Source organism: Dendrobates tinctorius, unplaced genomic scaffold, assembly GCF_039654945.1.
Source record: "Dendrobates tinctorius isolate UK_male_01 unplaced genomic scaffold, ASM3965494v1 ptg000196l, whole genome shotgun sequence".
Lineage (NCBI taxonomy): Eukaryota > Metazoa > Chordata > Amphibia > Anura > Dendrobatidae > Dendrobates > Dendrobates tinctorius.
Window position 1 is genome coordinate 20,211,124 of NW_027361863.1, and position 27,721 is coordinate 20,238,844.

The window sequence follows — 27,721 nt, forward strand, 5'->3', positions numbered from 1 at the left end:
CTCGTACACACACGGCTCCGCTCCGTAAACACACGGCTCAGCTCTGTACACTTTGTACACAGGGCTCCGTTCCGTACACCTCGCCCACACGCGGCTCCGCTCCGTACACCACGTACACACATGCGGCTTCGCTCCGTACACCTCATACACACACATGGCTCAGCTGTGTACACATGCTCCGTACACCTCATACACACGCAGCTCCACTCCATACACCTCGTACACACGCAGCTCCGTACACCTTGTACACACACATCTCCGCTCCGTACACATCTCCGCTCCATATACCCTGTACACACGGCTCCGCTCCGTACACCTCATACACACATGGCTCCACTCCGTACACCTCGTACACATACGGCTTCAGTTCGTACACCTTGTACACACACGTGGCTCCTCTCCGTACACCTTGCACACGTGCAGCTCAGCTCCGTACACCTTGCACATTCGCAGCTCTGCTCCGTACAACTCGCACACACGCGGCTCTGCTCTGTACACCTGGCACACACACGCAGCTTCATCAGATCATGTTTTCAGGATTTCCTTTGTATTGCACAGGTGATGCAATTATCACCTGAGCAATACTAAGGAAATCCTGAAAACATGATCTGTTGGTGGGCCTTGAGGACTGGAGTTGGGGAACCCTGCTATAAACCCCACCTGACCCCACACATAATTCCCTCATCCAGCACCATGGCAACCAGTACAGCAGAGTCCTGCATACAATACATTGAGGGCTGTTTGCACAGGACCTGTGATGAGGTCACAGGAGGGGAGGAGTCAGGTGTCACATGATCAGGGGCCTCCGAATGAAGCACCTGATCATGTAACCCCCTGACTCCTCCCTCCTGTGACCTAATCACAGGTCCTGTGCGCACAGAGCAGTGATTTTTCAGTGAGGCGCTGGCGCTGCTGTGGGCGGTGGGTCTGGGAGGGGGTGGAAGGAGTCAGTACATGGGGGGGCATGGCGCTATGGAGGCGAATTATAATGGGGAAATTTTCCTTGGGCTGGTGGGCCCCCCACACCACTGGGCCCTGTGCTACCGCCCAGATTGACCTCATTATAATCCGTCACTGCTGGTGAGTTATGTTCGGGTCGTCGCAGTCTGCAATAACAGCTGTATTGCAGTATATGGCTTAAATGATGTTCTAATATGAAGCCCAGTGTGTGGCTAGGCTTCTCAGGCCTAACAACATGGCAGCCATGTGGGCCTTCATCATGACTCTCCCTGCCATAACAATTCATTGGCACCCTGTGATCATGCTGTGGGTGATCGATAGGTGGACTAGTTCTATCTTTTTACGATCAGGCTCTGATTTACAAAGCCGATACTCTCATTTGTGTATACTTGTACGATATTTATTAACTGTGAATGTTCTTACTACACACCGGAAGGCCGACACTGGAGGTGAGATATACTTACACGTATACTGATTATAAATAACTATGTCCATTTTAGCATCTTGTTAGTTGTATTAGGATTTTCTGCATTCATGACTGTTTTACGTCAAAGCTGCAGAATTATGGTTCATTTGTAATAATCTGCCTATGGGACCATGCACCTTAAGGGGTTGACAACACATATCACTGCTGTTACAGGTAGATAACGAATCTTTTGTGGCTTCACCAAATGTTCTTGTTTCATTATCTCGTCCCTAAAAACTTATCCAAAAATTACAAAAAATTCCTTGATTCCATAAACTTTGGAAAAAGGAAACACACAGATGCTGATTCTGAATTTATTCTTGGATTATTTAGATACTCAAAGACCCAGGACAACCTCGATAGAATACTTTATAGAGCTCTGAATTTTTGTTTACTCATGGACTCTTTTCAATTAAGACATGATAGATTTTATGAGCTCACATCTGGTGGGATTGCTCCTTTAAAATGCCTTTGTGGGATGAGGTCCAGCTGCTCTTCCTTCATCTTTCGTTGGACATTGTAGTTCTCACCTTTTGTGGTCCAGGCTAACAAAACCACAATGTCAAACATACATACTGCCATACACTTGATACTGCGTGTGTTTTGTCCAGGTAAAGCAGTGATATACAGGGTGGGCCAAGTAACATAGTAACATAGTTTTGAAGGCTGAAGGAAGACCTTATGTCCATCTAGTTCAGCCTACTTTTAGTGCAGCTGTTCTGCATTGTTGATCCTGGGGAAGGCAAAAAACCCACAGAGTAGAAGCCAATTTTCTCCATAGGGAAAAAAATTCCTTCCCCTAAGCTGGGTCAACCATCTACCTATAATATTCTGTTATTTGTAACCTTCTATACTGTTACTCACAAGAAAAGCATCCATTCCTTTCTTACATTCATTCAGTGAGTTGGCCATCACCACCTCCTCAGGAAGAGAATTCCAGAGCCTCACTGCTCTTACTGTGAAGAACCCTCTTCTATGGTGGTGCAGAAATTGTCTTTCCTCCAAACGAAGAGAATGCCCCCTTGTTCTTGTCACAGTCCTTGGTACAAACAGTTCATTGGAGAGATCTCTGTATTGCCCTCTGATATACTTGTACATATATATTAAGTCTCCCCTAAGTCTTCTCTTTTCTAGAGTAAATAGACCTAATGTCATGCTCATGCCTTTGCTAAATGACGTGAGCCGGGGGGGTTGTGGCCCCACTGTGCCACAAACCAGACTACCCTGGAAGGGGTGTGATTACGACAGCTACCTCGGTGTTCACTGGAGCCTCTGATGGTGAGGTCAGGCTTGTGCAGCAGGTAGCAGTCGGGTGCCACTCCAGGGTGGGGTCTGGCTGTGGCTGCTGATCTCACTCGGGGACAAGTCACTTGGACAGGTGTGTGTTGTGAGTTCATTTTTCCCTTCACCATTGAGGTCTGATGAACTCCCTCCTCTGCTGAAGAAAGGTAGTGAGGCTGAATACCAAACACCTGGGCAGCTAGATGATGACTGGGTGGCTGGAATTGAGGACTGGATATAAGGTTGCTGACGCCCTTCTTCCTGGCTGGTGATTTTCCTGCTGGATTCTTGGAGACCAGTCTGATTCCTGCCTCTCAAAGCTAAGTTTTTCTGCTCTTCTTTGTACTCTTCAGTTTTGTTTTTGTTTTGCCTTGTTTTTTGGGAGTTCTGCCATCCCCGGCCGGGGGTGAGCTGAACTCCATTTTTGTCTCTGATCTGTTGATATTTTGCTCTGTCTTCAGAATATACCTGAGTGCTGATATAGTCTTTTGAAGCCTAGCGACTTCAGGGCCTGTTTTTCCTATCAGTCGGTTGGCTCATTATGATAGGGTTTTTGCGGATGGCAGACAGCAGCTTTCCTATCCTGTCCTATGTAGTTAGCTTGGGCCCCATCATTTGCTCAACCTATCTTTCTATCTGTGTTAGTGTTTTCATCTTGCTTCACTGTCATTACATGTTGGGGGCTGCCTATTGCTTTGAGGTCTGCTCTGGGGCAGTTTAGTTTTCCCCCTTTCTGTCTTTAGGCTATATAGTTCTTCGGCTGTGAACGAGGGGTCTAGGGCACCGTAGGAACCCCCCACGGCTACTGCTAGTTGTTGTGGATAGGTTCAGGGGTCTGCAATCCGATAGCTGCCAACCTCTCTGGTTTTTCTGGACTTAGCTGGTATTTTGTTTTTTCCTCCTTCGGTGACTCATCATAACAGAATCACCAGCCATACCGCAGATCCTAGGGTACTCAATAGCAGGAGAGAATTGTGAAAAAGAAGAAAAAGAAAAAAAAAAAAAGAAAAGTGTCAGAATTTTTTTTTTTTTTTGTGTGCATATTTTTTCCTCTATATCTCTGAGGCCGTAGGGGGAATTTTTTTTCTCAATGTAGATGAAGCAATTGTCTGATCGTGTGGAGTAGCTCGCTGCTGAAGTGCGGGGAATTTCCGCCTATCTTGCTCATTCACATGCTGCTGAACCAAAGATTCCTACTCCTGATGTATTTTTGGGGGATCGGTCTAAATTCTTGAATTTCAAGAATAATTGTAAATTATTTTTTGCCTTGAAGCCTAACTCGTCGGGGAACTCCGCGCAGCAGGTTAAAATTGTCATCTCTTTGCTGCGCGGCGATCCCCAGGATTTGGCGTTTTCTTTGAAACCTGATGATCCTATTCTGAATAATGTGAACGCATTTTTTCAAGCCTTGGGGTTGTTGTATGATGAACCTAATGCTATTGATCAGGCTGAAAAGACCCTGTTGGCATTAAGCCAGGGTCGGGATTCGGCAGAGTTGTACTGTCAAAAATTCCAAAAGTGGGCGGTCCTTACTACCTGGAATGATGGTGCCTTGGCAGCCCTCTTTCGGAAGGGTTTGTCAGAAACCGTAAAAGATACTATGGTGGGATTTCCTGTTCCCTCTGGTCTTGACGATTCTATGTCATTAGCCATTCAGGCGGATCGGCGTTTACGTGAACGCAAAACTACACGAGAGATGTTACCACCTGTTGAACAAATGTCTGAACCTATGCAATGTGATAGAGTTTTGTCTAGGGCGCAACGTCAGGAGTTCAGAAGGCGTAATAAGCTGTGTTTTTTTTGTGGAGATGCCTCGCATATTATTTCTGCCTGCCCTAAACGAGAGAAATGTTGTGCACACACGTTTTCTGTGGGTGGTGTTCAACCTAAGTTTCTTCTGGCAATTACTCTGATCTGCTCCCTGTCCACATTTTCCGCTAAGGCTTTTGTGGATTCGGGAGCAGCTCTGAACCTGATGGACTTGGATTTTGCTAAACGTTGTGGATTTCCTATGACACCTCTGCGGACGCCTATCCCTTTGAGGGGTATTGATGCTACTCCTTTGGCGAAGAATAAACCTCAGTTTTGGACCCAGGTGGTAATGCGGGTCGCCCCAGACCATCAAGAAAATTGCAGATTTTTGGTGTTGCATAATTTGCATGATACCATTGTTCTGGGGTTTCCCTGGTTGCAAATCCATAATCCAGTTCTGGATTGGAAATCTTTGTCTGTGGTGAGTTGGGGTTGTCGGTGTGCCCTTAGTGATGCTCCTGTTTTCTCCACCTCTCCCCAGTCGCATGATGTTCCTGACTATTTGGCTGATTTTTATGATGTATTTAGTGAGAATGAGTCTGCGTCTTTGCCTCCTCATAGGAGTTATAACTGTGCAATTGAGCTGAACCCGGGGTGTAAATTCCCCAAGGGTCGGCTTTTCAATTTATCTGTACCCGAGCACGAGGCTATGCGATCCTATATTAAGGAGGCATTGGAGAAGGGTCATATTAGACCATCCTCTTCACCCTTAGGTGCTGGGTTTTTTTTCGTGGCTAAAAAGGATGGTTCATTAAGGCCTTGTATTGACTATCGTGCCCTCAACAAAATTACTGTTAAATATCAGTATCCGTTACCCCTGATTTCTGATCTATTCTCCAGAGTTAAAGGTACTTGCTGGTTTACCAAGTTTGACCTCTGGGGGGCTTATAATCTTATTCGCATTAAGCATGTGGATGAATGGAAGACGGAGTTTAATACTCCGGAGGGACATTTTGAGTACCTGGTGATGCCTTTTGGGCTCACTAATGCCCCTTCTGTCTTCCTGTGATTCATGAATTATATATTCCGGGACTTTGCGGATAAATTTTTGATTATCTATCTGGATGATATTTTGATCTTCTCCAAGAATTGGGACTCTCATGTGGAACATGTTCGGACTGTGTTCCGGATTTTGAGGGAGAATTCCCTGTATGTCAAGGGATCGAAATGCCTTTTTGGGGTACAGAGGATTTCATTTTTGGGATTTGTTTTGTCTCTGTCAACTATTGAAATGGACCCGGCCAAGGTACAGGCCATTTATGATTGGGTTCAGCCCACTTCTTTGAAGGCCCTCCAGAAGTTTTTGGGTTTTGCTAATTTTTATCGGAAATTTATAGCTAATTTTTCTGGTATTGCCAAGCCATTGACGGATTTGACTAGGAAGGGTGCTGATGTGCTGAATTGGTCTCCGGAGGCTGTTTCTTCCTTTCAGGAGCTGAAGCGAAGATTCACTTCTGCTCCGGTTTTGCAGCAACCTGATGTCTCACTCCCGTTTCAGGTGGAGGTGGACGCTTCTGAGATTGGTGCAGGAGCGGTGTTGTCCCAAAAAGATCCTGTGACATCTAAAATGAATCCTTGTGCTTTCTTTTCCCGAAAGTTCTCCCCATCCGAACGTAACTATGATGTGGGGAATCGGGAACTGTTGGCCATGAAGTGGGCATTTGAGGAGTGGAGACATTGGTTGGAGGGAGCCAAACACCAAGTCGTGGTCCTTACTGACCACAAGAATTTGATTTACCTGGAGTCGGCCAAGCGCTTGAATCCTAGACAGGCTAGGTGGGCCTTGTTTTTCACACGTTTTGATTTTGTGGTCTCTTTTCTTCCGGGCACTAAGAATGTCAAGGCAGATGCCTTCTCTAGGAGTTTCCTTGCTGATTCTCCTGTTGTGACTAAGCCTGCTACCATCTTAGGCGAGGGGGTAGTTCTTTCTGCCATCTCGCCCGATTTGAGACGTGCTCTGGAAGAGTTTCAGGAGGACAAACCTGAGCGTTGTCCCAGTGGAAAGTTGTATGTTCCTGACCAGTGGAGGAAGAGAGTGATGTCTGAAGTTCATTGCTCTGCATTGGCTGGTCATCCAGGTATTTTTGGTACTAGAGATCTGGTGAGTCGGTCTTTTTGGTGGCCCGCCTTGTCTCATGATGTCAGGAATTTTGTGCAGTCCTGTGGGACTTGCTCCCGGTCTAAACCTTGTTCTCGCTCTAGTGGCTTGTTGATGCCTTTGCCGCTGCCCAGGTGGCCATGGACCCATATTTCAATGGATTTTATCTCTGATATGCCTGTCTCTCAGAGAATGACTGTTATTTGGGTGATTTGTGATAGATTCTCTAAGATGGTCCATCTTGTACCATTCCCTAAGTTGCCATCTTCCTCTGAGTTGGTGCCCTTGTTTTTGCAACAGGTGGTTCGCACGGGATTCCTGAGAACATTGTATCTGAGAGAGGAGTTCAGTTTGCGTCTAGATTTTGGAGGACTTTCTGTTCCAAGCTGGGAATTCAGTTGTCCTTCTCCTCTGCGTTTCACCCTCAGACCAATGGGCAGACGGAGAGAACAAACCAGACTTTGGAGTCGTATTTGAGATGTTTTATTTCTGCCGATCAGGATGATTGGGTTTCATTTTTGCCCTTGGCCGAATTTGCTTTAAATAATAGAGCTAGTTCTGCCACTTTGATGTCACCTTTTTTTTGTAACTTTGGTTTTCACCCTCGATTTTCTTCAGGGCAGGTGGAGCCTTCTGCCTGCCCATGTGTTGACACTGTGGTGGAGAGAATACACCAGATCTGGGACCAAGTAGTGGATAAGTTGTCTCTCTCCCAGGAAAAGGCCCAGCGGTTTTCCAACCGGCGTAGGACCGTTGGTCCCCAGTTTAAGGTGGGTGATATGGTTTGGTTGTCATCAAAAAATATCGCTATGAAGGTGGCTTCTCCTAAGTTTAAGCCTAGATTTATTGGACCTTATAAGATTTTGGAGATTATTAATCCGGTCTCTTTTCGGTTGGCTCTTCCTGTCACATTTAAAATTCATAATGTGTTTCATAAGTCCTTGTTGAAGAGGTTTGTTGAACCAGTAGTTCCTGTGGTGGCACCTCCTGACCCTATATTGGTTGAAGGTAACATGGAATATGAGGTAGAGAAGATACTGGATTCCCGTCTGGCTAGACGGAGACTCCAGTATTTGGTTAAGTGGAAGGGTTATGGTCAGGAGGATAATTCCTGGGTCTCTGCCTCTGATATTCATGCCGAAAGATTGGTGCGTGCCTTTCATCGGGCTCACCCGGATCGCCCTGGTGGCATGGATGAGGGTTCGGTGACCCCTCCTCAAGGGGGAGGTACTGTTGTGAGTTCATTTTTCCCTTCACCATTGAGGTCTGATGAACTCCCTCCTCTGGTGAAGGAAGGTAGTGAGGCTGATTACCAAACACCTGGGCAGCTAGATGATGACTGGGTGGCTGGAATTGAGGACTGGATATAAGGCTGCCGACGCCCTTCTTCCTGGCTGGTGATTTTCCTGCTGGATTCTTGGAGACCAGTCTGATTCCTGCCTCTCAAAGCTAAGTTTTTCTGCTCTTCTTTGTACTCTTCAGTTTTGTTTTTGTTTTGCCTTGTTTTTTGGGAGTTCTGCCATCCCTGGCTGGGGGTGAGCTGAACTCCATTTTTGTCTCTGATCTGTTGATATTTTGCTCTGCCTTCAGAATATACCTGAGTGCTGATATAGTCTTTTGAAGCCTAGCGACTTCAGGGCCTGTTTTTCCTATCGGTCGGTTGGCTCATTTTGATAGGGTTTTTGCGGATGGCAGACAGCAGCTTTCCTATCCTGTCCTATGTAGTTAGCTTGGGCCCCATCATTTGCTCAACCTATCTTTCTATCTGTGTTAGTGTTTTCATCTTGCTTTACCGTCATTATATGTTGGGGGCTGCCTATTGCTTTGGGGTCTGCTCTGGGGCAGTTTAGTTTTTCCCCTTTCTGTCTTTAGGCTATATAGTTCTCCGGCTGAGATTGAGGGGTCTAGGGCACCGTAGGAACCCCCCACGGCTACTGCTAGTTGTTGTGGATAGGTTCAGGGGTCTGCAATCCGATAGCTGCCAACCTCTCTGGTTTTTCTGGACTTAGCTGGTATTTTGTTTTTTCCTCCTTCGGTGACTCATCATAACAGGTGTGACTAACAGGCAGACTGAGACATTGGGCAAGCAGGCACGGCTGAGACACAGGGCAAGCAGGCACGGCTTGGAGACACAGGGCAAGCAGGCACGGCTTGGAGACACAGGGCAAGCAGGAATGGCTTGGAGACACAGGGCAAGCAGGCACGGCTTGGAGACACAGGGCAAGCAGGCACGGCTTGTAAAGGAACAGGTAGGGGCCTGTTCACACAGCAGGGACAGGTATAGGTTTGGGCAGGAAGAAGTGGAGTATATTGGAACAGGTTATGATCTGAGCCGCAGGAGTGCAGAGTAGGTGGAGCCGCAGGAGTGCGGAGTAGGCGGAGTCACAGGAGTGCGGAGTAGGCTGGGCTGCAAGGGAGCTGGGCAGGCTGGGCTGCAAGGGAGTCGGGCAGGCAGAGCGGCAAGGGAGCTGTGCAGGCACAGCGGCTTGGGAGCCATGCAGGCAGAGTGGCCAGGGAGCCGAGCAGGTAGAGTGGCTAGGGAGCCGAGCAGGCAGAGCGGCTAGGGAGCCGAGCAGGCAGAGCGGCTAGGGAACCGAGCAGGCAGAGCTGCAAGAGAGCAGAGCTGCAAAGGTGGAGATGCACAGACAGAGCTGCAAGGGTGCAGATGCACAGACAGAGCTGCAAGGGTGCAGATGCACAGGCAGAGCTGCCAGGGTGCAGATGCACAGACAGAGCTGCAAGGGTGCAGATGCACAGACAGAGCTGCAAGGGTGCAGATGCACAGACAGAGCTGCAAGGGTGCAGATGCACAGACTGAGCTGCAAGGGTGCAGATGTACAGACAGGGAGGACACAAGGAAAGACACAGCAGGGAAGGAGGCCACAGACAAGGAGAAAGGGAGACTAAGGTAGGACAGAGTACAGACAAGGTACTGGGACCAAGACTCAAGGACCAGAATATTCAGCCTCCTGGCAGGCAGACAAGGTACAAAGCAAGACAAGAAGTTTTCCTCCAGAGAAGGAGGAAGTACACAGGACAGGGCCTGGCTTCCTCAGCAGCAAGATACTAACTGAGATTAGACATTGCACAGGCAATGTTTCAGTGGGTGTGGCAGAACTAAATAGTCAAGGGCTCTAGGTGATTGGTCAGGGACAGATTAGACAGGTGCACCCTGACTGCATAAGAACCAGAGAGCTCTGGCGCCGCCCCCCTATACACACATAGCCAGGAAACATACAGGAGAGCAGAGGCACAGAGCACAGGACTGGCAACAGACAGAATTCACAGCATGGCTTGAAGCAGAAAGTAAGTTGGTGTGCAGGGGATGGGAGGCCATGCAGTGATGCCAGCAGGGTTGTTACACCTAGTTTTGATAACCTTTCTGGGTATTGTAGTGAACCAACTCCATTTATCATTTTATTAGCCCACCTTTGAACCCTTTCAAGTTCAGTAATGTCTTTCTTAAGCACCAGCATCCAAAATTGCACACAATACTCCAAGTGTGGTCTGACGAGTGATTTGTACAGAGGGAGAATTATGTTTTCATCTCGTGTCCCCAGACCTCTTCTAATGCATCCCATAATCCTATTTGCTTTGGTGACAGCTGCCTGACACTGGGCACTCCAACTTAGCTTCTTATTGACTAAGATGCCTAAGTCTTTTTCCATGTTTGATTTCCCCAGCAGTTTCCCATTTAGTAAGTAATTGTAGCATCTGTTTCTCCTTCCCATGTGCATAACCTTACACTTATCTGTGTTAAACCTCATTTGCCATTTTTCAGCCCAATTCTCCAATTTACTCAAATCTGTCTGTAGTTGTCCTTTGTGTTAACTAACTTACATAGTTTTGTGTAATCTGCAAATGGATACACCTAAATAAAATGGGAATGATTGGTGATATCAACTTCCTGTTTGTGGCACATTAGTATAAGGGAGGGGGAAAACTTTTCAAGATGGGTGGTGACTATGGTGGCCATTTTGGATCCAACTTTATAAATGGCCCAACCAGGTGTATCCACATAAATGGCCCACCCTGTACTTCAAAACGCATTGCCAAACCACTATTAAGACACCTCGATTTTGGAATTACTGAACATCCTTGATCCAAAATCCCGGTATTTTCGGCCACTAAAAGTAAATCCCCGAAACACCTTTACCCATTGCTCATGAAATGCCAAGTATCACACTTTAACAGAATTATTCTGGGAGAAGTAATCAAATAGTGAACATATATTTCCCTTAAAAACAATTTTAATTCCTTATTATAGTAAAAAACACCTATCCCAGTGTGTAGGGTAAAAAAAACCCATATAACCCACAATATTAACACACAAAAATTACCTGCAATAACCCTGCATTATGCCTCACTGACTCCTTCCTTGCTGTGGACGTTGGCACCCTAAGAAACGATTTTTTGGCGCCCCCACTCACCGTGGACTGTCCATCTCTCCCGTAATATCACCCTATCAATATAGGGGGGAAAACAATATAGCAAAGAAAAGAAATGAAAGGAATAGATCCTTACACAATATGTAACATTTCATTTAGTAGGTTAAAACCCAGAATTAGCAAGCAACATAAAAAGGCCAAACAACATTAAGGCCCATAATTGCCACAATGATCCAAATCCAGAAAAAATGTTAGACCCACAGCGGCATTTTCACATCCTCGGAGCAACAATTTTTCCCCCATAAATAAAGGACTTATTCATATATGATAATATCAATGTAACAGCCCCTCAATCATAGGGACATAAGGCCTTTGAATTAGAGCCATATATAATAATACAAATGATTAAATTTTGACATATATTTAAGCCACCTCAAAGAGTGTTACACACATAGCGGCATATTCATTAACCTAGGAGCAATAGTCTCCCTCATTAATAAAAAACTTAATCACATATGTTAATACCAATAGGTAACCCCTCAATCGTAGGGACAAAAGGCCTTAAAAATAGAGCAATATACAATGATGCAAATAATTGGAACTTAAGGGAAATATATGTTCACCTCATGAAATGCCAAAACCAGAAAAAATAAAATTTTTTGTAGCATTTGCTTCTTATTGAATCTGTATCCTGATTTTTATGCTTTTTATGCTTGCTCAGATGGGAGTTGTGGGCTTCCCAGGGCTCTTTTATAGTGGGAGTCTAAGAACCAGGATGTCCACCTATCTGAAGGCAATTTAATTGCCAGCTAAATATGAAAAAAAATTGAAAAAATCTGAAAAAATAGTTTAGTTCCTGCATTATCTTGTGCCATGAGCTACATATGATTTTCCTTTGCGTTCCCAAAAGAGATTTATGAAAAACAAAACAGAACTGTCGCCATATTCGTTTTTACATTTTATTGATGTTTCAGCTGTTACAATGTTGTAAATGACCATATAGTAGCAGAAGAAAAAAAATATTCAAAAGTAAAGGTTTAGTTGGCGGCAACAGTGCTGGAGATCCAGGAGTTGTAGTTGCAGACCTTGGTGTAGACACCAGGATAGTTCTTTTGGGCACAGCCGTATCCCCAGGAGACAACACCCTGGAGCTGTCCATTGCAGACCACGGGTCCACCAGAGTCACCCTGAGAAGATGCAAAGAGAAATTGTTTGAATTTCATGAACTTAATAAATATCAAATATCTATATTCTAGACGATGAGCAGAGACGTCTCTCTCATAAAGGTATAACATGAAGATTCCGATGCAAAATAAGTCACAGGGATCCCCATGTACCATATACATTTCATAATACCGGTGACTTGCAGAGGGAACCAGGATCCTTGTGATTGCAGTCTTAGCATCACCTACCGCTACAACCATAAACCTTCATAACCTTCTCAAATATGTCATCTAATATGCACTGAAATGGAATTTTGGGAAAGGCTTCCATATAACGGACTATGGCAACTTTTGCTATGGAAGACATTTTATTAAAGAAGGTCAAAGAAAGACATTGCCAGAAACCTCGAGCAGTAGATAATCTTTGTTGAATTCAGAACGCTGAGGTTCGACCATTGTTCTTCTATTGTATACAGGAACCTACGCAGTCCAATCCAAGGGTCTAACATTTATAGTATTAAAAAGTCACATTACCTGGCAGGAATCCTTGCCTCCTTCCAAGTATCCAACACAGATCATGTTGCTGGTGATCTCTCCTGGATAGGCGTTGCTACACTGGGCGGCAGTCAGGACGGGGGCATCCACGCACTGGAGGAGGTTGGGCATGTTGGCTAAAAGTAAATTAACAATAAATATTATAATATTGTATGTCGACCCAAAAATCATTAACTTTATCTAAAAAAAAGAGAAATCATTTGACCAAACTAAAATAAATAACAAAAAAATTGAAGTATTTTCTTCTTAGTTTTCTATATTAGATCATCATTTGAGTCGAATATTAGAAAATGAATATGATGTAATGTCTGAAGTTTTCACTTTCTCTATATTAATTCTTAAGATCTACCATGTTACCCAAAAATAGACTCTTGAAGATTCCCCTTTTATGAGTCAACACATAGGCAGTGCCATACAAAGGCCAGGTAACCAGTTGAAGGACTGTATTCTCCTACATGCCACCCAAATGGGATGGCAAAATGGGTAGCAGATATATATCTGAAATTAGTATATATATAGATATATATTTATATATATATATATATATCCTAATTTCATTGTGTTTAATCCTGGCTGTCAATATTTCTTGATATCTAGAAGATCCGTCAGAAATTACATCAGTTCTTGCTACGGTTTTCTCCAAAGTGAGAACATATGTGAAATAAATTTATGTTTTCTTCCTCTTAAGTGTATGAAGACAATTAAAAGTTTGACATTTTTTCTATTCACAATTGGTTATAAATTATTTAAGAAAATGTTTTGCTTTTTTCTATTGTAAAAAAATGTTTGATTTAATGTTAGTAGCGCCTACTACATTTCCATGTTTGAAAGTTCTGAATTCTGTATTTCATGACTTACTTCCACTGCTTAAAGTGTTGCCCCATCCGGAGATAAGACAGCTGGTGCCGGCAGCAGGGCAGCCACTGGGCAGACCAATAGCCTGGACGTACGAGTTCATGGAGGCGGCAGACGCCAGCTTGATCAACATGATGTCATTGTCCAGGGTCCAGGAGCTGTAGCTTCCATGTCTGATGACTTTGGCTGAGTTGATGAACTGCTCGGTACCTTCACTAACAGCGATGTTGTGTTCTCCCAGTCTGACCTGTATGCTTCTGCAAGAAAATTGTATATTTTCTATAATCCATTTTTAAAATACATATTGATAAATTTCATCAAGAATGTAAAAATACTTAACATTTCCTAGAAGAATATTTATCATATTACAGAGGGCAATATGGAATATATGGCACACTATTCTTCACATTAACAGCAGAATGAGATTACCTCTGACAGAGACACTATCAGTTTTGTCATTGTTCTGCATAGAACGTTTTTCCTAACCACAAATGACTAAGAGGGATAATTTTGAACCATTTTTTAATTAAAAAAAAACATGAAAAGACTGTCACTGTGCACTGTGCTATCAAATGGGCTCTTGGTTACTATTAGATTAAATATGATGAGGTCAGTTTGACAATACTATTGCTATGCTTAGATTAAAGACCTTGAAAGGTGTTGGATATAGTCCTACAAGACCTCACAGTGTTACACACGTCTTTTCAGCGGAATTAGAGGCTTTGTAGTATTAAATTTTGTGGTGAATCGATTCACTGTAAATTAAATTTTGGAAGATAAAAGTATCAAACCTGATAAATGTTGAATTTCAATAGATTTGATGCTCTCTAATACTATGCAGTAAAAATAAAAACTTGTTCAATTTACTTTTATGGTTCAGTTTTGGATTAAATAGTGGTAACTCACGACTTGTAGCAGTGAGCAGCGGAGACCACCCACAGGTTGTTGATTAGGGATCCACCACAGAAGTGGTAGCCGGAGTACAGGGACACCTGCCAGGGGACGGAGTTCTGGGCACAGGTGTAACCTCCTACAATTTTGTCATCATCCTCAAATGCAGCTGAGAAAAATACAATTTACCAGGTTATATAATGTTTACATTGCTATCTCATTATTGTAACAATTGAATAAAGGAAAATTATTAAGAAGTAAATCATCAAAATAATCAAAAATCAATAGAAAATCAAATGTATCAAAATGAAGAATGGTCTTCAGAAGGAAACACAGGACTCACCAGCTGCTCCGAGGAGCACACAGATCAGGAGGAGTTTCATGATGGATCCAGAAAAAATATGGAGGGTAAACCACAGATATTTATACCCAAAAAGATACTACACCTCTACCCCCTCCTCACCAAACAGAAAGTTAATTATTATCCACGTAACCTAAGATATACTGATTAATCTACGGATGAAGGTCACATTGAGGTGAATAAACTACAGGAAGTTAGATTTATTATATATTACTTATGCTGTTTGTCTTTAGTTTGTGTTACTATAACTGACCAATTTAGGTGAGTGATCATCGTGATCTGCATGGGAATGGTTACACATGTCCCACCACCAGACTTATAAACTTTCTTTTATAGCTAAATCTAGACGTTTGGCACATTATTAGCTGCGGAATTTGTTGTAAATCCCCAGAAATCCCAGTACAAATCCACGGTAGTAACATCACATATGAACATGGCCTGTGTGCTCCAAAATACTTCTCCAAAGACTTTAAGTTCTCAGTAAAGATCTAGTGGCGGAAGTAAGGATGGCACGTTGTGCTTGTAACGGGCATCCAACAAGGGAATCCACTCAGTAATCAGCAGTTATAGCAATCTGGGCAACTCAGCGGTTTTTGCGCCGGTACAGCAGCCTGTATTGCCTTATGTGTGTCAGGCTGCCCAGAGGCAACGACAAGATGTTCTCAGTGAGATTTGTATCGTGTGTATCCTCTGTATCCCACAAGCATTCCTGTGAACTGGTTTGAGTGCCACAATGCTGTGAACACGATTGTTCCACGTCCTCCTCATACTGCTACTTATAGGGAGATGGAACCGGACTCGTGGTATCTTCCTCGTGTCAGGGCTGGTGTCACCATTGTTGCCGGAGGAAGGACTTTCTGACTGGAAGGGACCTCTGCACCTGACTGTAAGGGGCGGGTCTCATGTAAAAGGGATGGGGCACACCTGGATGGGGCCTTTGACGGGAAGACAGCGTGCATTACAGGAGAAAGTTGACTCCTTCCACGCAGACCAACGCCAACGAGCAGGCCCGCGTTGCACTTTCTCACCCCCCACGCATACAGACTGTGTAACTCCAGAGAACATTACTCCACTTGTCACTGACATTAATAAGACACACTGGTCAGTACTGCTGACTGCTGCTGGCCCGCGACACAGTACTCACCAAACAGTACATACTGAAGCAGGTAGCATGACCGCGGCCTCCACTCCGGTACTTCGTTTACCAATCGCGGTGCCACAGACACCCACTCGAGCAGTACCTTGTTCCAGGACCACAAGACTATGTGTGGGAAGGCCAGGATACGTCACTTCCGTTAAGAGACAGTGCTTCATCTTTCTCCCGGTTCAGTTCAGGGACTTCACTTGTCACCTACAGCGCAATCGTGGGATTTTCCGTGTGTGTACGGGGTGTACAGAGCAGAGCCGCATGTGTACGAGGTTTATGGAATGGAGCCATGTGTGTACTGAGTGGAACCATGTGTGTACGGACTGGAGCCGTGTGTGTATGAGGCATACAAAGCAGAACCGTGTGTGTATGAGGTGTGCGGAGTCATGCATGTACAAGGTGTATGTTGGGGAGCATTCATACCTCCCAACTGTCCCGAATCCAGCAGGACAGTCCCGATTTTGAGAGAGAGTCTGCCCCACTGCCCCAGCCTGGAGCTTACTTTTCACGTGGACGCAGGCGTACACGGCAGAGCCCCGAGGAGCACTTTAAAATTTGCACGTGACGTTCCACCGGAAGTGATGTGCTAGAAGCTGACTGAAAATTAGGTAATTTTGGGAGGAGATTGTGACGGAACCTTGGAGGCACTTCAGGGAATGCTTCAGATCCATCACCGTGTCCTCCTCTGACAGCACAAACAGTGGGATCGCCTTGGTCTCGGGGATGTCGGCCATGTGATATGTCCTGCACCGGGAGACTCAGGTGGGCAATACAATGGGAGTCGGGCTGCTATAGTATCTTTATAGATTCTTTCTCTCTGTTTCTTTCTCTCTGTCTGTTCTTTCTTTCTCTCTCTGTTCTTTCTTTCTTCCTCTAATCTTTCTTTTTTCTTTCTCTCTCTGTTCTTTCTTTCTTTCCTCTTTCTTTCTTTCTCTCTCTCTTTCTCTCTGTTCTTTCTTTCCCCTCTTCCTTTCTCTCTCTCTCTCTATTCTTTCTTTTGCTCTGTTCTTTCTTTCCCCTCTTTCTTTCTCTCTCTAATCTTTCTTTATTTCTCTCTCTAATCTTTATTTCTTTCCCTCTGTGTTCTTTATTTCTTTCTCTGTTCTTCCTTTCTCTCTCTGTTCTTTCTTTCTCTCTCTGTTCTCTTTCTTTCCCCTCTTTCTTTCTTTCCCTCTCTATGTTCTTTCTTTCCTCTCTCTCTGTGCGTTCTTTCTCTCTCTGGTCTTTCTTTCTTTCTCTTTCTTTCTCTCTCTGGTCTTTCTTTCTTTCCCATCTTTCTTTCTCTCCCTGTTTTTTCTTTCTTTCTTTCCCGTCTTTCTGTCTTTCTCTCTCTGTTCTTCCTTTCCCCTACTTCTTTCTTTCTCTCTCTGTTGTTTTTTTTTCCCCTCTTTCTTTCTCTCTCCGTCTCTGTTCTTTCTTTCCCCTTTTTCTTTTTTTCTATCTCACTCTATTCTTTTTTTCTGTCCACTCTTTCATCAGCTCTCTGTTCTTTCTTTCTCTCTGTTCTTTCTTTATTTCTTTCCCCTCTTTATTTCTCTCTCCCTCTCTGTTATTTCTTTCCCCTTTTTTTCTCTCTCTTTCTGTTTTTTTTCTGTCCACTCTTTCTTTCTCTGTTCTTTTTCTTTCTTATTTCTTTCTCTCTGTTCTTTCTTTCTTTCCCATCTTTCTTTCTTTCTTTCTTTCTTTCTCTCTCTGTTCTTTCTTTCCCCTCTTTCTTTCTCTTTCTCTCTGTTGTTTCTTTCGCTCTGTTCTTTTTTTCTCTTTCTTTCCCCTCTTTCTTTCTCTCTCTCTATTCTTTCTTTCTCTAATCTTTTTCTCTCTCTGTTCTTTCTTTCTCTCTTTCTGTTCTTTCTTTCTCTCTGTTCTCTTTCTTTCTCTTTTTCTGTTCTTTATCTCTCTCTGTTCTTTCTTTCTTTCCCCTCTTTCTTTCTTTCCTCTCGTTCTTTCTTTCTTTTTCTCTCTCTGTTCTTTCTTTCCATTCTTTCTTTCTCTTTCTCTCTGTTGTTGTTTGGCTCTGTTTTCTTTCTTTCTCTTTCTTCCCCTCTTTCTTTCCCTCTCTAATCTTTCCTTCTCTCTCTAATCTCTTTCTTTCTCTCTCTATTCTTTCTTTCTCTCTCGTCTTTCTCTCTCTGTTCTTTCTTTCACTCTCTGTTCTCTTTCTTTCTTTTTTCTCTCTTACTCTCTTTCTTTCTTTCTCTCTTTCTCTCTTTCTTTCTTTCTCTCTATCTCTCTGTTCTTTCTTTCCCCTCTTTCTTTCTTTCTGTTCTTTCTTTCCCCTCTTCTTTCTTTCTTACTTTTTTCTTTCTCAATCTGTTCTTTCTTTCCTCTCTTTCTCTCTCCCTCTCTGTTCTTTCTTTCTTCCCCATTTTCTTTTTTCTCTCTCTTTGTTCTTTTTTTCTGTCCCCTCTTTCTTTCTCTCTCTGTTCTTTCTTTATTTCTTTCTCTGTTTCTTTCTTCTTTCTTTCTCTGTTTTTTCTTTCTTTCCTTCCCCTCCTTCTTTATTTGTTTCCCCTCTTTCTTTCTTTCTTTCTTTCTCTCTCTCTGTTCTTTCTTTCCCCTCTTTCTTTCACTCTCCCTCTCTGTTCTTTCTTTCCCCTCTTTCTTTCTCTCTCCCTCTCTGTTCTTTCTTTCCCCTCATTCTTTTTTCCCTTTCTTTTTTCTCTCTCTCAGTTATTTTTTCTGTCCCCTCTTTCTTTCTCTGTTCTCTTTCTTTTTCTCTCTGTTTCTTTCTTTATCTCTCTGTTCTTTCTTTCTTTTCTAAATGGGTGCTGTTGGGGCGTGGACATGGGTGTGACTAGTTGTAAAATGGGAGTGGTCAGGGGTGTGGTATAAAATTTGCCACGGTGCTCTGCATGCACCGCAACCTTTGTCTTTCTTTCCCTTCAAAAGTTGGGAGGTATGGTTTCAGGTCATCTGCGTTATACCGAATAAAATGATGCCTTGGTTGATGAAATCCAGTGTCTGTTTCTTAATGTTTATTTTCAGATTTGTGTAAATGAGATTCTCGTGCCCTAAGGCGGGGTTCTTGTATGTGGTGCTCTGATTATATATCCATAATGCAGACTGCTGACAGGTCACTGCTCCCTCACTGACCTGCCCCCAAGTTTACATAATGAATACCATCACATACTGAATAAAAAAAAAAAAAAAATTTAAATCGCGCCCGAGGCGCCTGTGCTTTTGCAGCTATCGGTTTGTATAGAGATCCGATAGGTGATGTTGTGCGGCGGTGGTGCCATCTTGCTGTAGAAGAAAAAAATGTCCTCCACTAATATGGCGGCACCCGCGCCTCCACAGTAGCTGCTCTCTGAGATCGCCAACAGCTGCTATTGCGCATGTGCAGGTGGTGCCATTTTGGAGGACATTTATTTTCTTCTATAGCAAGATGGCGCCACCGGCGCCTGCACAGCGGCAGCTATCGGATCTCTATACAAACAGATAGCTGCAACTGCGCTTTTTTTAAAAGGCAACTGTCTACCTCAGAAAACTGTGTTTTATTTTTTTGCAACCTGTTTTGCTAGTAAAATTTTACATGAAACATGCCACAATAATACGTTGCGCAGCTGTAATTTATGGTTTTTTTACCTCACATATCTTCTTATGTCCTTTTTGGGAAGGGGGGAAATAGTAGTATAAAAAGAGATAGCCCCTAAAAATATTTTTAAAAAATTGTTATATTTATCGGTGCACGTCTGGTTTTGGACACCTATTTTGTTACTCCATTTTGACAACTGTGAAATGTTGCAGGTGCTGGATTTTGGGATGTGAACCTACAGTGGCTTGCGAAAGCATTTGCCCACTTGGCTTTTTACCTATTTTTTTACATTACTACCTGATTTTAAATATTTTTGTAAACCAATTTATGTGTGATGCATCAGCACTAAATAGTTTAAGTTGGTGAAATAAAGTGAGAAAAATATAGGTAAAAATTAAATTTATCGAATAAAATAAAAAAAATTGGCATGTGCATAAGTATTCACCCATTATGCTATGAAGCCACTACAAATTTTGGGTGCAAACAAATACCTTCAGAAGACACCTGCTTAGTGACAGGACGTCCCCTTGTGTGCAATCTATGTGTCACATGTCTGTCAGTATATACACTTTACCTTTTCTGAGAGGCCACATTGGCTGCAACATCATTAACATGAGGCTCCACTAACCAAACACCATAAAGACCAAGGAGATCTCCAAACACCACCATGAAGACTAAGGAGATCTCCATGCCAGTCAGTCACAGAATTGTTGAGAAGTACAAGTCAGGGTTGGGTTCAAATTTCAATATTTGATGATCCCTCTGAGCACCATCAAATCCATTATCATCAAATGGAAAGAACATGGAACCACAACAAACCTGCCAAGAGAGGGCCTCCACCAAAACTCTCAACTAAGGCAAGGAAGGTATTAATCAGAGAAACAGCACAGAAACCTAAGGTAACGCTTAAATAACTGCAGAGTCCCCAAGCAGAGACTGGAGTACCTCTCCATACGATCAAAATAAGCCATACACTCCATAGAGGTGGTCTTTAAGGAGCAGTAGCCAAAGAAAACCTTTACTTACAAAAATTGTAAGGCTTGTTTTGAGTTTGCTAGAAGACATGTGTGAGACTACTCAAATATATGGAGGAAGGTGATGTGTTCAGATTAGACCAAAATTGATCTTTTGGCCACCAGGGTAAATGCTATGTTTGGCGCCAAACCAACAGAGCTCATCACCCCAAGAACATCATTTCAAAATGAAATATGGTGGTGGCAGCATCATGCTGTGGGGATGTTTTTTGGCAGTATGTCAAGTAGCAGCTAGATAGCGCTGCCACTAGAGGTGACAGGGGCAAGTTACCAGCGTGGGGAAAGTCTACACACCACGGTGGGACCCAGGAGCTCAGCGCTGGCAACGATAGACAAACTGCAGGACCTGCAGGGAAGGCGGAGCATTGGTGAGAAGCCTGAGATCCGCAGGACCTGCGGTCACGTGACCGAGCGTCAGAGAAGGTAGGCGGGGCCACCAGCGAGCTTTAGTAAGACTAGCAGCTGTGCTGGAACTAATGTGGCTCAGAGAATTACAGTGGACAAACACGCAATCAGGTCATACACGGGGTGGGCGGCGTGGTACAGGAGGGATGTACAGAGGGAGGTCAATAACGTAGCCAAGGGTCAAACACAGATGGGGCAACGAGATACAGGAGGGGTATTCCAAGAGAGGTCAAATAATGTAGCCAAGGGTCATACACAGGACGGGCAGCAGGGTACCAAATCAGCAGACAAGAGACGTTAACCGTGACAGGACTGAATCAAACACCAGGCAAACAAACAACGATTGGCATGAAGCACAGACAGAACAGGGTCAGGCACACTCAGCTAGGAATATAAACGACAGGGGTGGGCTCTACCATGAGGCCATAAAAACCCTCCCTGGATCCACAGAGAGGCTTTCCAAGTTAACCCTTAAACACCCTACCCTGAAACCTCAATAAACCATGACACAGTAGAGACAGGAAAAATGGTCTGAGTCTAGGGGAAGATGGATGGTGCGAAACACAAGGATATTTTTGAGCAAAACCCGTTTCAGTCTATCGGTGGTTTGAGTCTGGGATGAAGGTTCACCTTCCAACAAGACAATGACCCAAGTGATACTGCTAAAGCAACAATCAAGTGAATTAAGGGGAACATGTAAATGTTTTGGAGTGGCCTAGTCAAACCCCAGACCTTAATCCAATTGAGAATCTGTGGTCAGACTTGAAGATTGCTGTTCTCCAGAGGAAACCATCTAACTTGAAGGACTTGAAGCAGTTTTGCCTTGAGAAATGGACAAAAATTCCAATGACAAGATGTGGAAGGCTCTTAGAGACTTAACCAGAGTGAGTTGCAGCTGTAATTGCCACAAAATGAAGCGATACAAAGTACTGACTTTAGGGGGATGAATAGTTATGTATGTTGGCATATGCAACAGAAATGGACTTATTGTTTATGTAAAGGAGGACTTTACACTAGCCTGACAGCAGATGGCGATAGTGTGAATATGTTTGCTGTATTGTTGGGAGGGAAGTTCTCTACTGTTGTTGTACTTTTACTTTCGCTTTTGAGTGTATTATGGCAGCAGCACAGACTGTGTGCTACTGAATTCTTATCTCATGTTTACCCATAAGAAATAAATACTGTTTACTCAAGATAACTTGCTCAGTGAAGTTCTCTCATGTACTGGTGATCATTCTCAGAAGATGCACTCTTCTACAGGTTATGGGCCCAGTACACAGAATCCCAGACACACAGAGAACCCCAGAAGATAATTACAGGCAATAACCTCAGACACCGGAGAAGCAGATAAGCTCTGTAAACAGAAGGAGATAAATCCAGTGAATGAAGGCTGAAAAAATCCAGATACAGAGGGACAAAGGAATTTATGATCCCAGGAACTGGAGGACTGCACACTGGAGATAATTACAGAGACTCACCACACACACAGGATATACAGGAACTCTCAAGAAGAAATAAGAAATAAGAATATCTTCACTACAACTCTCTAAAACAAGTAAGACTATATAAAAATGATGTGCAGCACTGAGCTGAAACTCACAGTAGCTAAGCTGAACAGTGAAAATTATCAGTTATAGAAATTCAAAGTAGAGATGTTGTTATCTAAGGATGATTTATGGGAAGTAATCATTACAGATAGACCTGATGAAGATAATCAGACATGGGATAAGAAAAATAGAGAAGTGAGAGCCACCATTAGCTTATTAGTGGATGATGCTCAATTAATACACATAAGGGATGAAGAAACAGCGAAAGGAATGTGGGAAGCGTTAAGAAAATTACATGAAAGACCCAGTTTAAATCACAAGTTATTTCTATTAAGAAAGTTTTACAGTATGAGATTGAGTGCAAATGACGACATGCAGAAGCACATATTCTCAACGATGGAAGTAATATCACAGCTGAGATCTATTGGTGAAGACATTAAAGAAAGTCATGTAGCAGCAAAATTATTATGCAGTTTACCAGATTTGTATACAGCTTTGATAAATGCACTAGAGACAAGACCAGAAGAAGACATCACATTAGAATTTGTGAAGACCAGACTCACAGATGAATTTCAGAGAAGAAAAGAACAAACAAATGATTCTTCTACTGAAAAGGACAGTGGAAACGCTCTTAAAGCTACAGAATTTAGAAAACCTTATAATAAAGAGACAACTTTTTAATAAAGAGACAAGAGAATGTTTCAAATGTAAGAAAAAAGGTCATTTAAAGAAAGACTGTACCATATCGAAAGCAGAACAACAAAAATTACAACATAAAGAGCATATACAGAAAGTGAAAAACACAATTTCTCATTCATGTGAGAATAATTGGAATGGCACATTTAAAGTAACAGGCAATAAATCATCACTTGGTTGGTTTATTGATTCAGGAGCAATGAGTCATATGACAAGTGACAAGAATTTCTTCACTGATCTTGATTTAGATAAGAAAGAAGCCATTTATCTTGCAGATGGAAGCAAAATAACAGCAGAAGGTATAGGACAAGGTATGCTAAACTGTTCAAACTAGTTTGGACAAGATTCAAAGATACTTATACAGGATGTGTTGTATGTTCCAAAATTTGAAGGCTGATTGTTATCTGTGAAGTGTTTAACAGCCAAAGGACTCACTGTAAAATTCAAAGACAATGAGTGTGCAATTCTAGCAGGAAACAATGTGATAACCAATGTCAAGGCAGATGAACAATTATATCATCTTGACACACCAAAGGAACAGATGACGGTAAGTACACATGATCACAAGAACTGTATTCACATGTGGCATAGACGTCTAGGACACAGACACCCTGTCAGTATAAGGGAACTACAAAGATAAGAATTGACAAAAGATCTAAAGATATCAGATTGCTCAATTACCGTAAGATGTGAATGTTGTATAAAATCTAAAGCTACAAGTATATCTATTCCAAAAGAAAGTGAGATGAAAAGTAAAAGACCACTTGATTTGGTGCATACTGACGTATGTGGACCCATGAAAGTGACTACATCAGGAGGAAATAGATACATGGGGACTTTCATAGATGACTACTCAAGATACACAGCCACATACTTAATTAAGAACAAAAGTGAAGTTTTTGATAAACTTGTAGACTACGTAACAAGGTCGAGTTACAAATTTCAAAGGAAGCCAATTGTCATCAGAAGTGATAGTGGAGGTGATTTTACAGGTCACGAAATAGAAAACTACTTAAGACAGAATGGTACAGAACACGAGAAAACTGTTCCATACACACCTGAACAAAATGGAGTAGCAGAAAGAAAAAACAGAACTAATGAGATGTATGCTGACAGATTCCAAACTACCAGAGAAATATTGGGGTGAGGCAGCAATGACAGCTACATATCTACAGAACAGACTTTTTTCCAGAAAACTGAAGAAAGCTCCATATGAACTGTGGCAAGGTATGAAACCAAGTGTCAATCATTTAAAAGTTTTGGGATGTAAAGTTTTTATATTCATTCCAACAGAAGAACATTCCAAACTTCAAAACGGATCCATGGAGGGAATATTTGTTGGATATAGTGAAAATTGCAAGGGATACAGAATCCTAGATCCCAAAACAGAGTCACGGTGAGTAACAGTGTGACATTCATTGAAGACTTAAATGAAGATGTCATGATTTCAATTGACAAAAAAATGAGAAAAACAGCAGTGACATAACTGAAGAGTAGTGTTGTGCATTCCGATACTGTAAATATCGGGTATCGGCCGATATTCACTGTATCGGATTTCCGATACCAAGTACCGATATTTTTACAATATCGAATACCGGAATCGGAAGTTCCCATAATGCAATGAGCCAGTTGTGTTCGCCATGTTAACTAATGGCATGGCTGTGATTGGCTGCTGAAATGATGTCATCATGATGCGCGGTCTGCGCTGGCCTGCCGGGGGTCTGCGCGGGCCTGCCGGGGGTCTGTACGGGCCTGCTGGGGGTCTGTACGGGCCTGCCAGGGGTCTGTGCGGGCCTGCCGGGGGTCTGTGCGGGCCTGCCTGGGATCTGTGCGGGCTGCCGGGGGTCTGTGCAGGCCTGCCGGGGGTCTGTGCGGGCCGCCGGGGGTCTGTACGGGCCTGCTGGGGGTCTGTGCAGGCTGCCGGGGGTCTGTGCAGGCCTGTCGGGGTCTGTACGGGCCTGCCGGGGGTCTGTGCGGGCTGCCGGGGGTCTGTGCGGGCCTGCCGGGGGTTGTGTGTGTGCAGGCATCATCCGATTGGACTACAAGTCCCAGCAGGCGATGCCTGCTGCAATGACAGTGATTGACACATTAGCCAATGATGGGTCAGTAGTAGTCCCATCATCCGGCTAATGTGTTGAATATAAAAAAAAAACTAACAGTTTACAAGCCTCAATACGTCCGAATGCAATGAATAGCTGGGGAATAGGCTAGGCAACCAGATAACCAGAAAGGTTGGTAACTTAGCGGATTGCAGCCCCGTAAAACTGACAACACAACTAGAATTAACCGTGGGACATACCTACGATGCCCTAGATGCCTTGGCACAGCCAAAGACTTAACTAAGCCTAAAGCAAGAAATGGGAAAGCTAAACTGCTCTGGAGTAGAACCCCAAAGGAATAGATAGCCCTCAAACATATATTGCCAGTGAGACAAGATGAGGCACAAAACACAGGCAGAAAGTAGAGTAAGCAAATGATGGGCCCAAACTGTCTAGATAGAACAGGACAGGAAAGATACTGTCTGCAATCACGCAAAAAACCCTAAGAAAAATCCAACACATCTGATATGCAAAAATACTGAGGCCACACAACCTCTCCCCCACTACATCAGAATTCTGGTGTGAACTGGAAGCAAAACAAAAGATACTGATATAACAGGGGATTAGCAATACTGAACAGACTGACATGAGCTGTGGCATATGGAACGGGTCCAGCACAGGTCCCAGCAGGGAAAACCAAGCTGAACCCACACCAGCAAAGCAGAAATCAGAAAAAGGCAAAAACTGGATCAAATGCAAAAAGATGCCAGCAAACAAATAACTTATCTGAACGATGCAGGACCAAGCAGGGGGCAAGCAAACTTCCAAAAGGCATAGGAAGAAAACCAAATCAGCAGCAACAACTGAGGGAAGGTTGCTCACTTAAATCTTCCCAGTCTGTAACACCTGACCTCCAATCATCCTCTTCAGGTGATTGACTTTTGTCAACCAGACCAGCTCCATTACCCGCAGCAACCACCAGAGGGAGCCCAAACTCAGAAGCTAGGTGAAAAGTGTTCACAACACTTGTAATCATCCTCAAAAGCAGCTGAGAACATTACAAATAACCAGGTTATGCCATGTGTACATTGGTATCTCATGAATTAATAAAATAAATAATTGGATATTAATGGGATTGTTCCCTTTTAGATAATATTTGTCTCAAGCTAGAATTTATTAAAAACCACAATAAAGCGTTCCATATCCACCTTCGCTGGGTCCACCAACGAATCTCTGGTGTGTGATATTGCTTAGAGGGCTGACTTTATATCAATAGCGAGTCAACAAATCCATTATCTCATTAGCACTGAAATTGGGGCTCTGTCTAACTCAGGGCAGAACCTCTGAGCTCACGGAGCTTTCGATATGACATGAGCACTGCAGCCAATGCCACATACTAGGAGCAATGGTCAACACTCTACGGTGATCACAAGAAAGGTAAGTTGGGTACGGTTAGTTACTTTTTTATATATAAAAAAAAAAACTTAAGCTGGGGCCACATTTTATCTTAAAGGGAACAATCCCTTTAAGAACAGCAATGCGAAAAATCAGCACAAGTATCAATAGAAAACAAAAATGTATGAAAATGAACAATGGACTTGTGAAGGAAGTTATCACTATATCACTCATCTAAATCCTGCACGCACAAGAGAAAGTTAATTAATATTCACATTGCCTAAAATGTACAGCGTAATCTATGGATGAAGGTCACTATTTTTGGAAATGTTCTTCCAACCTTCTAATTAGATACAATCAATCTCGTATGCTAATATGCCATTGCAAATTTTGTGTACATTTTTTATTGTTTTCTTAGCTTGTGGTCTGTTGCGTGATCACAGCATGCTTCACTTGGGAATTATTACACATGTCCTACTGCAAGCATAAGTCTACACAGTCAGCTATAGCTGAATCCAGACATTCAGGTTGCCATTTATTGAGGACTTTGCTGCCATTTGGAAAAATTCCCAGTTCAAATCCATGACAGTTCTACCTACTCTGTACATGTTCCAATGAATGAGTTTATCAAATTAATTCTCCCTCATCTCCTATGTTTCCTGAACTGAACTTCCTTTCTCATGTTTCCTGCCGATGAACTCTCCTTTCTTGTGTTCCATGCTGCTGAACACTTCTCTCCTGCTTTCTCTGCTCTTGAATGCTCCTCTCCTGTTTTCCCTGCTGCTGAACTCTTCTCTTTTGTCTTTCCTGCTGCTAAACTCTCCTCTTCCTTATTCTCTACTGCTGAACTCTTCTCTCAAGTTTTCCCTGCTGCTGAACTCTCTGCCGCTGTGTTTCCTGCTGCTCAACTCTCCTTTTCCATGTTTCCTGCCACTGAACTCTCCTTTCTCATGCTCTCTGGCACTAAACTCTCCTCTCTTATGTTCCCTGCTGTTGAACTCTCCTCTTCCATGTTTACTGCTTCTGAACTCTTCTTTCCCATGTTCCCTGCCTATGAACACTCCATTCTTATTTTCCCTTCCACTGACTTCTC

The 27,721-nt window shown here is 43.2% G+C and overlaps 2 protein-coding genes across 2 annotated transcripts in view; one reads left to right on the forward strand and one right to left on the reverse strand.

Annotated features, from left to right (window-relative positions):
* The window catches only part of LOC141056285 (trypsin-like), a 390,181-nt gene that overhangs the window by 243,708 nt on the left and 118,752 nt on the right, over positions 1–27,721 (forward strand). The window lies entirely within an intron of this gene.
* On the reverse strand, positions 11,951–14,902 carry LOC141056275 (trypsin-like). Its single transcript, XM_073553017.1, has 5 exons — positions 14,813–14,902; positions 14,485–14,638; positions 13,582–13,835; positions 12,703–12,839; positions 11,951–12,192 (listed from the first exon to the last, which is right to left on the reverse strand). Exons 1-5 carry the CDS (start codon positions 14,850–14,852, stop codon positions 12,043–12,045), a joined length of 735 nt encoding a protein of 244 aa, XP_073409118.1. The 5' UTR covers positions 14,853–14,902; the 3' UTR covers positions 11,951–12,042.

Coding starts and splice junctions, on each gene's coding strand:
- LOC141056275 (XM_073553017.1), bottom strand. CDS start 14,852: ATGAAACTCCTCCTGATCTGTGTGCTCCTCGGAGCAGCTG. Junction 14,639..14,812: donor TGTGCTCCTCGGAGCAGCTG/GTGAGTCCTGTG, acceptor TATTTTTCTCAG/CTGCATTTGAGGATGATGAC. Junction 12,840..13,581: donor CAACACTTTAAGCAGTGGAA/GTAAGTCATGAA, acceptor ATTTACTTTTAG/CCAACATGCCCAACCTCCTC.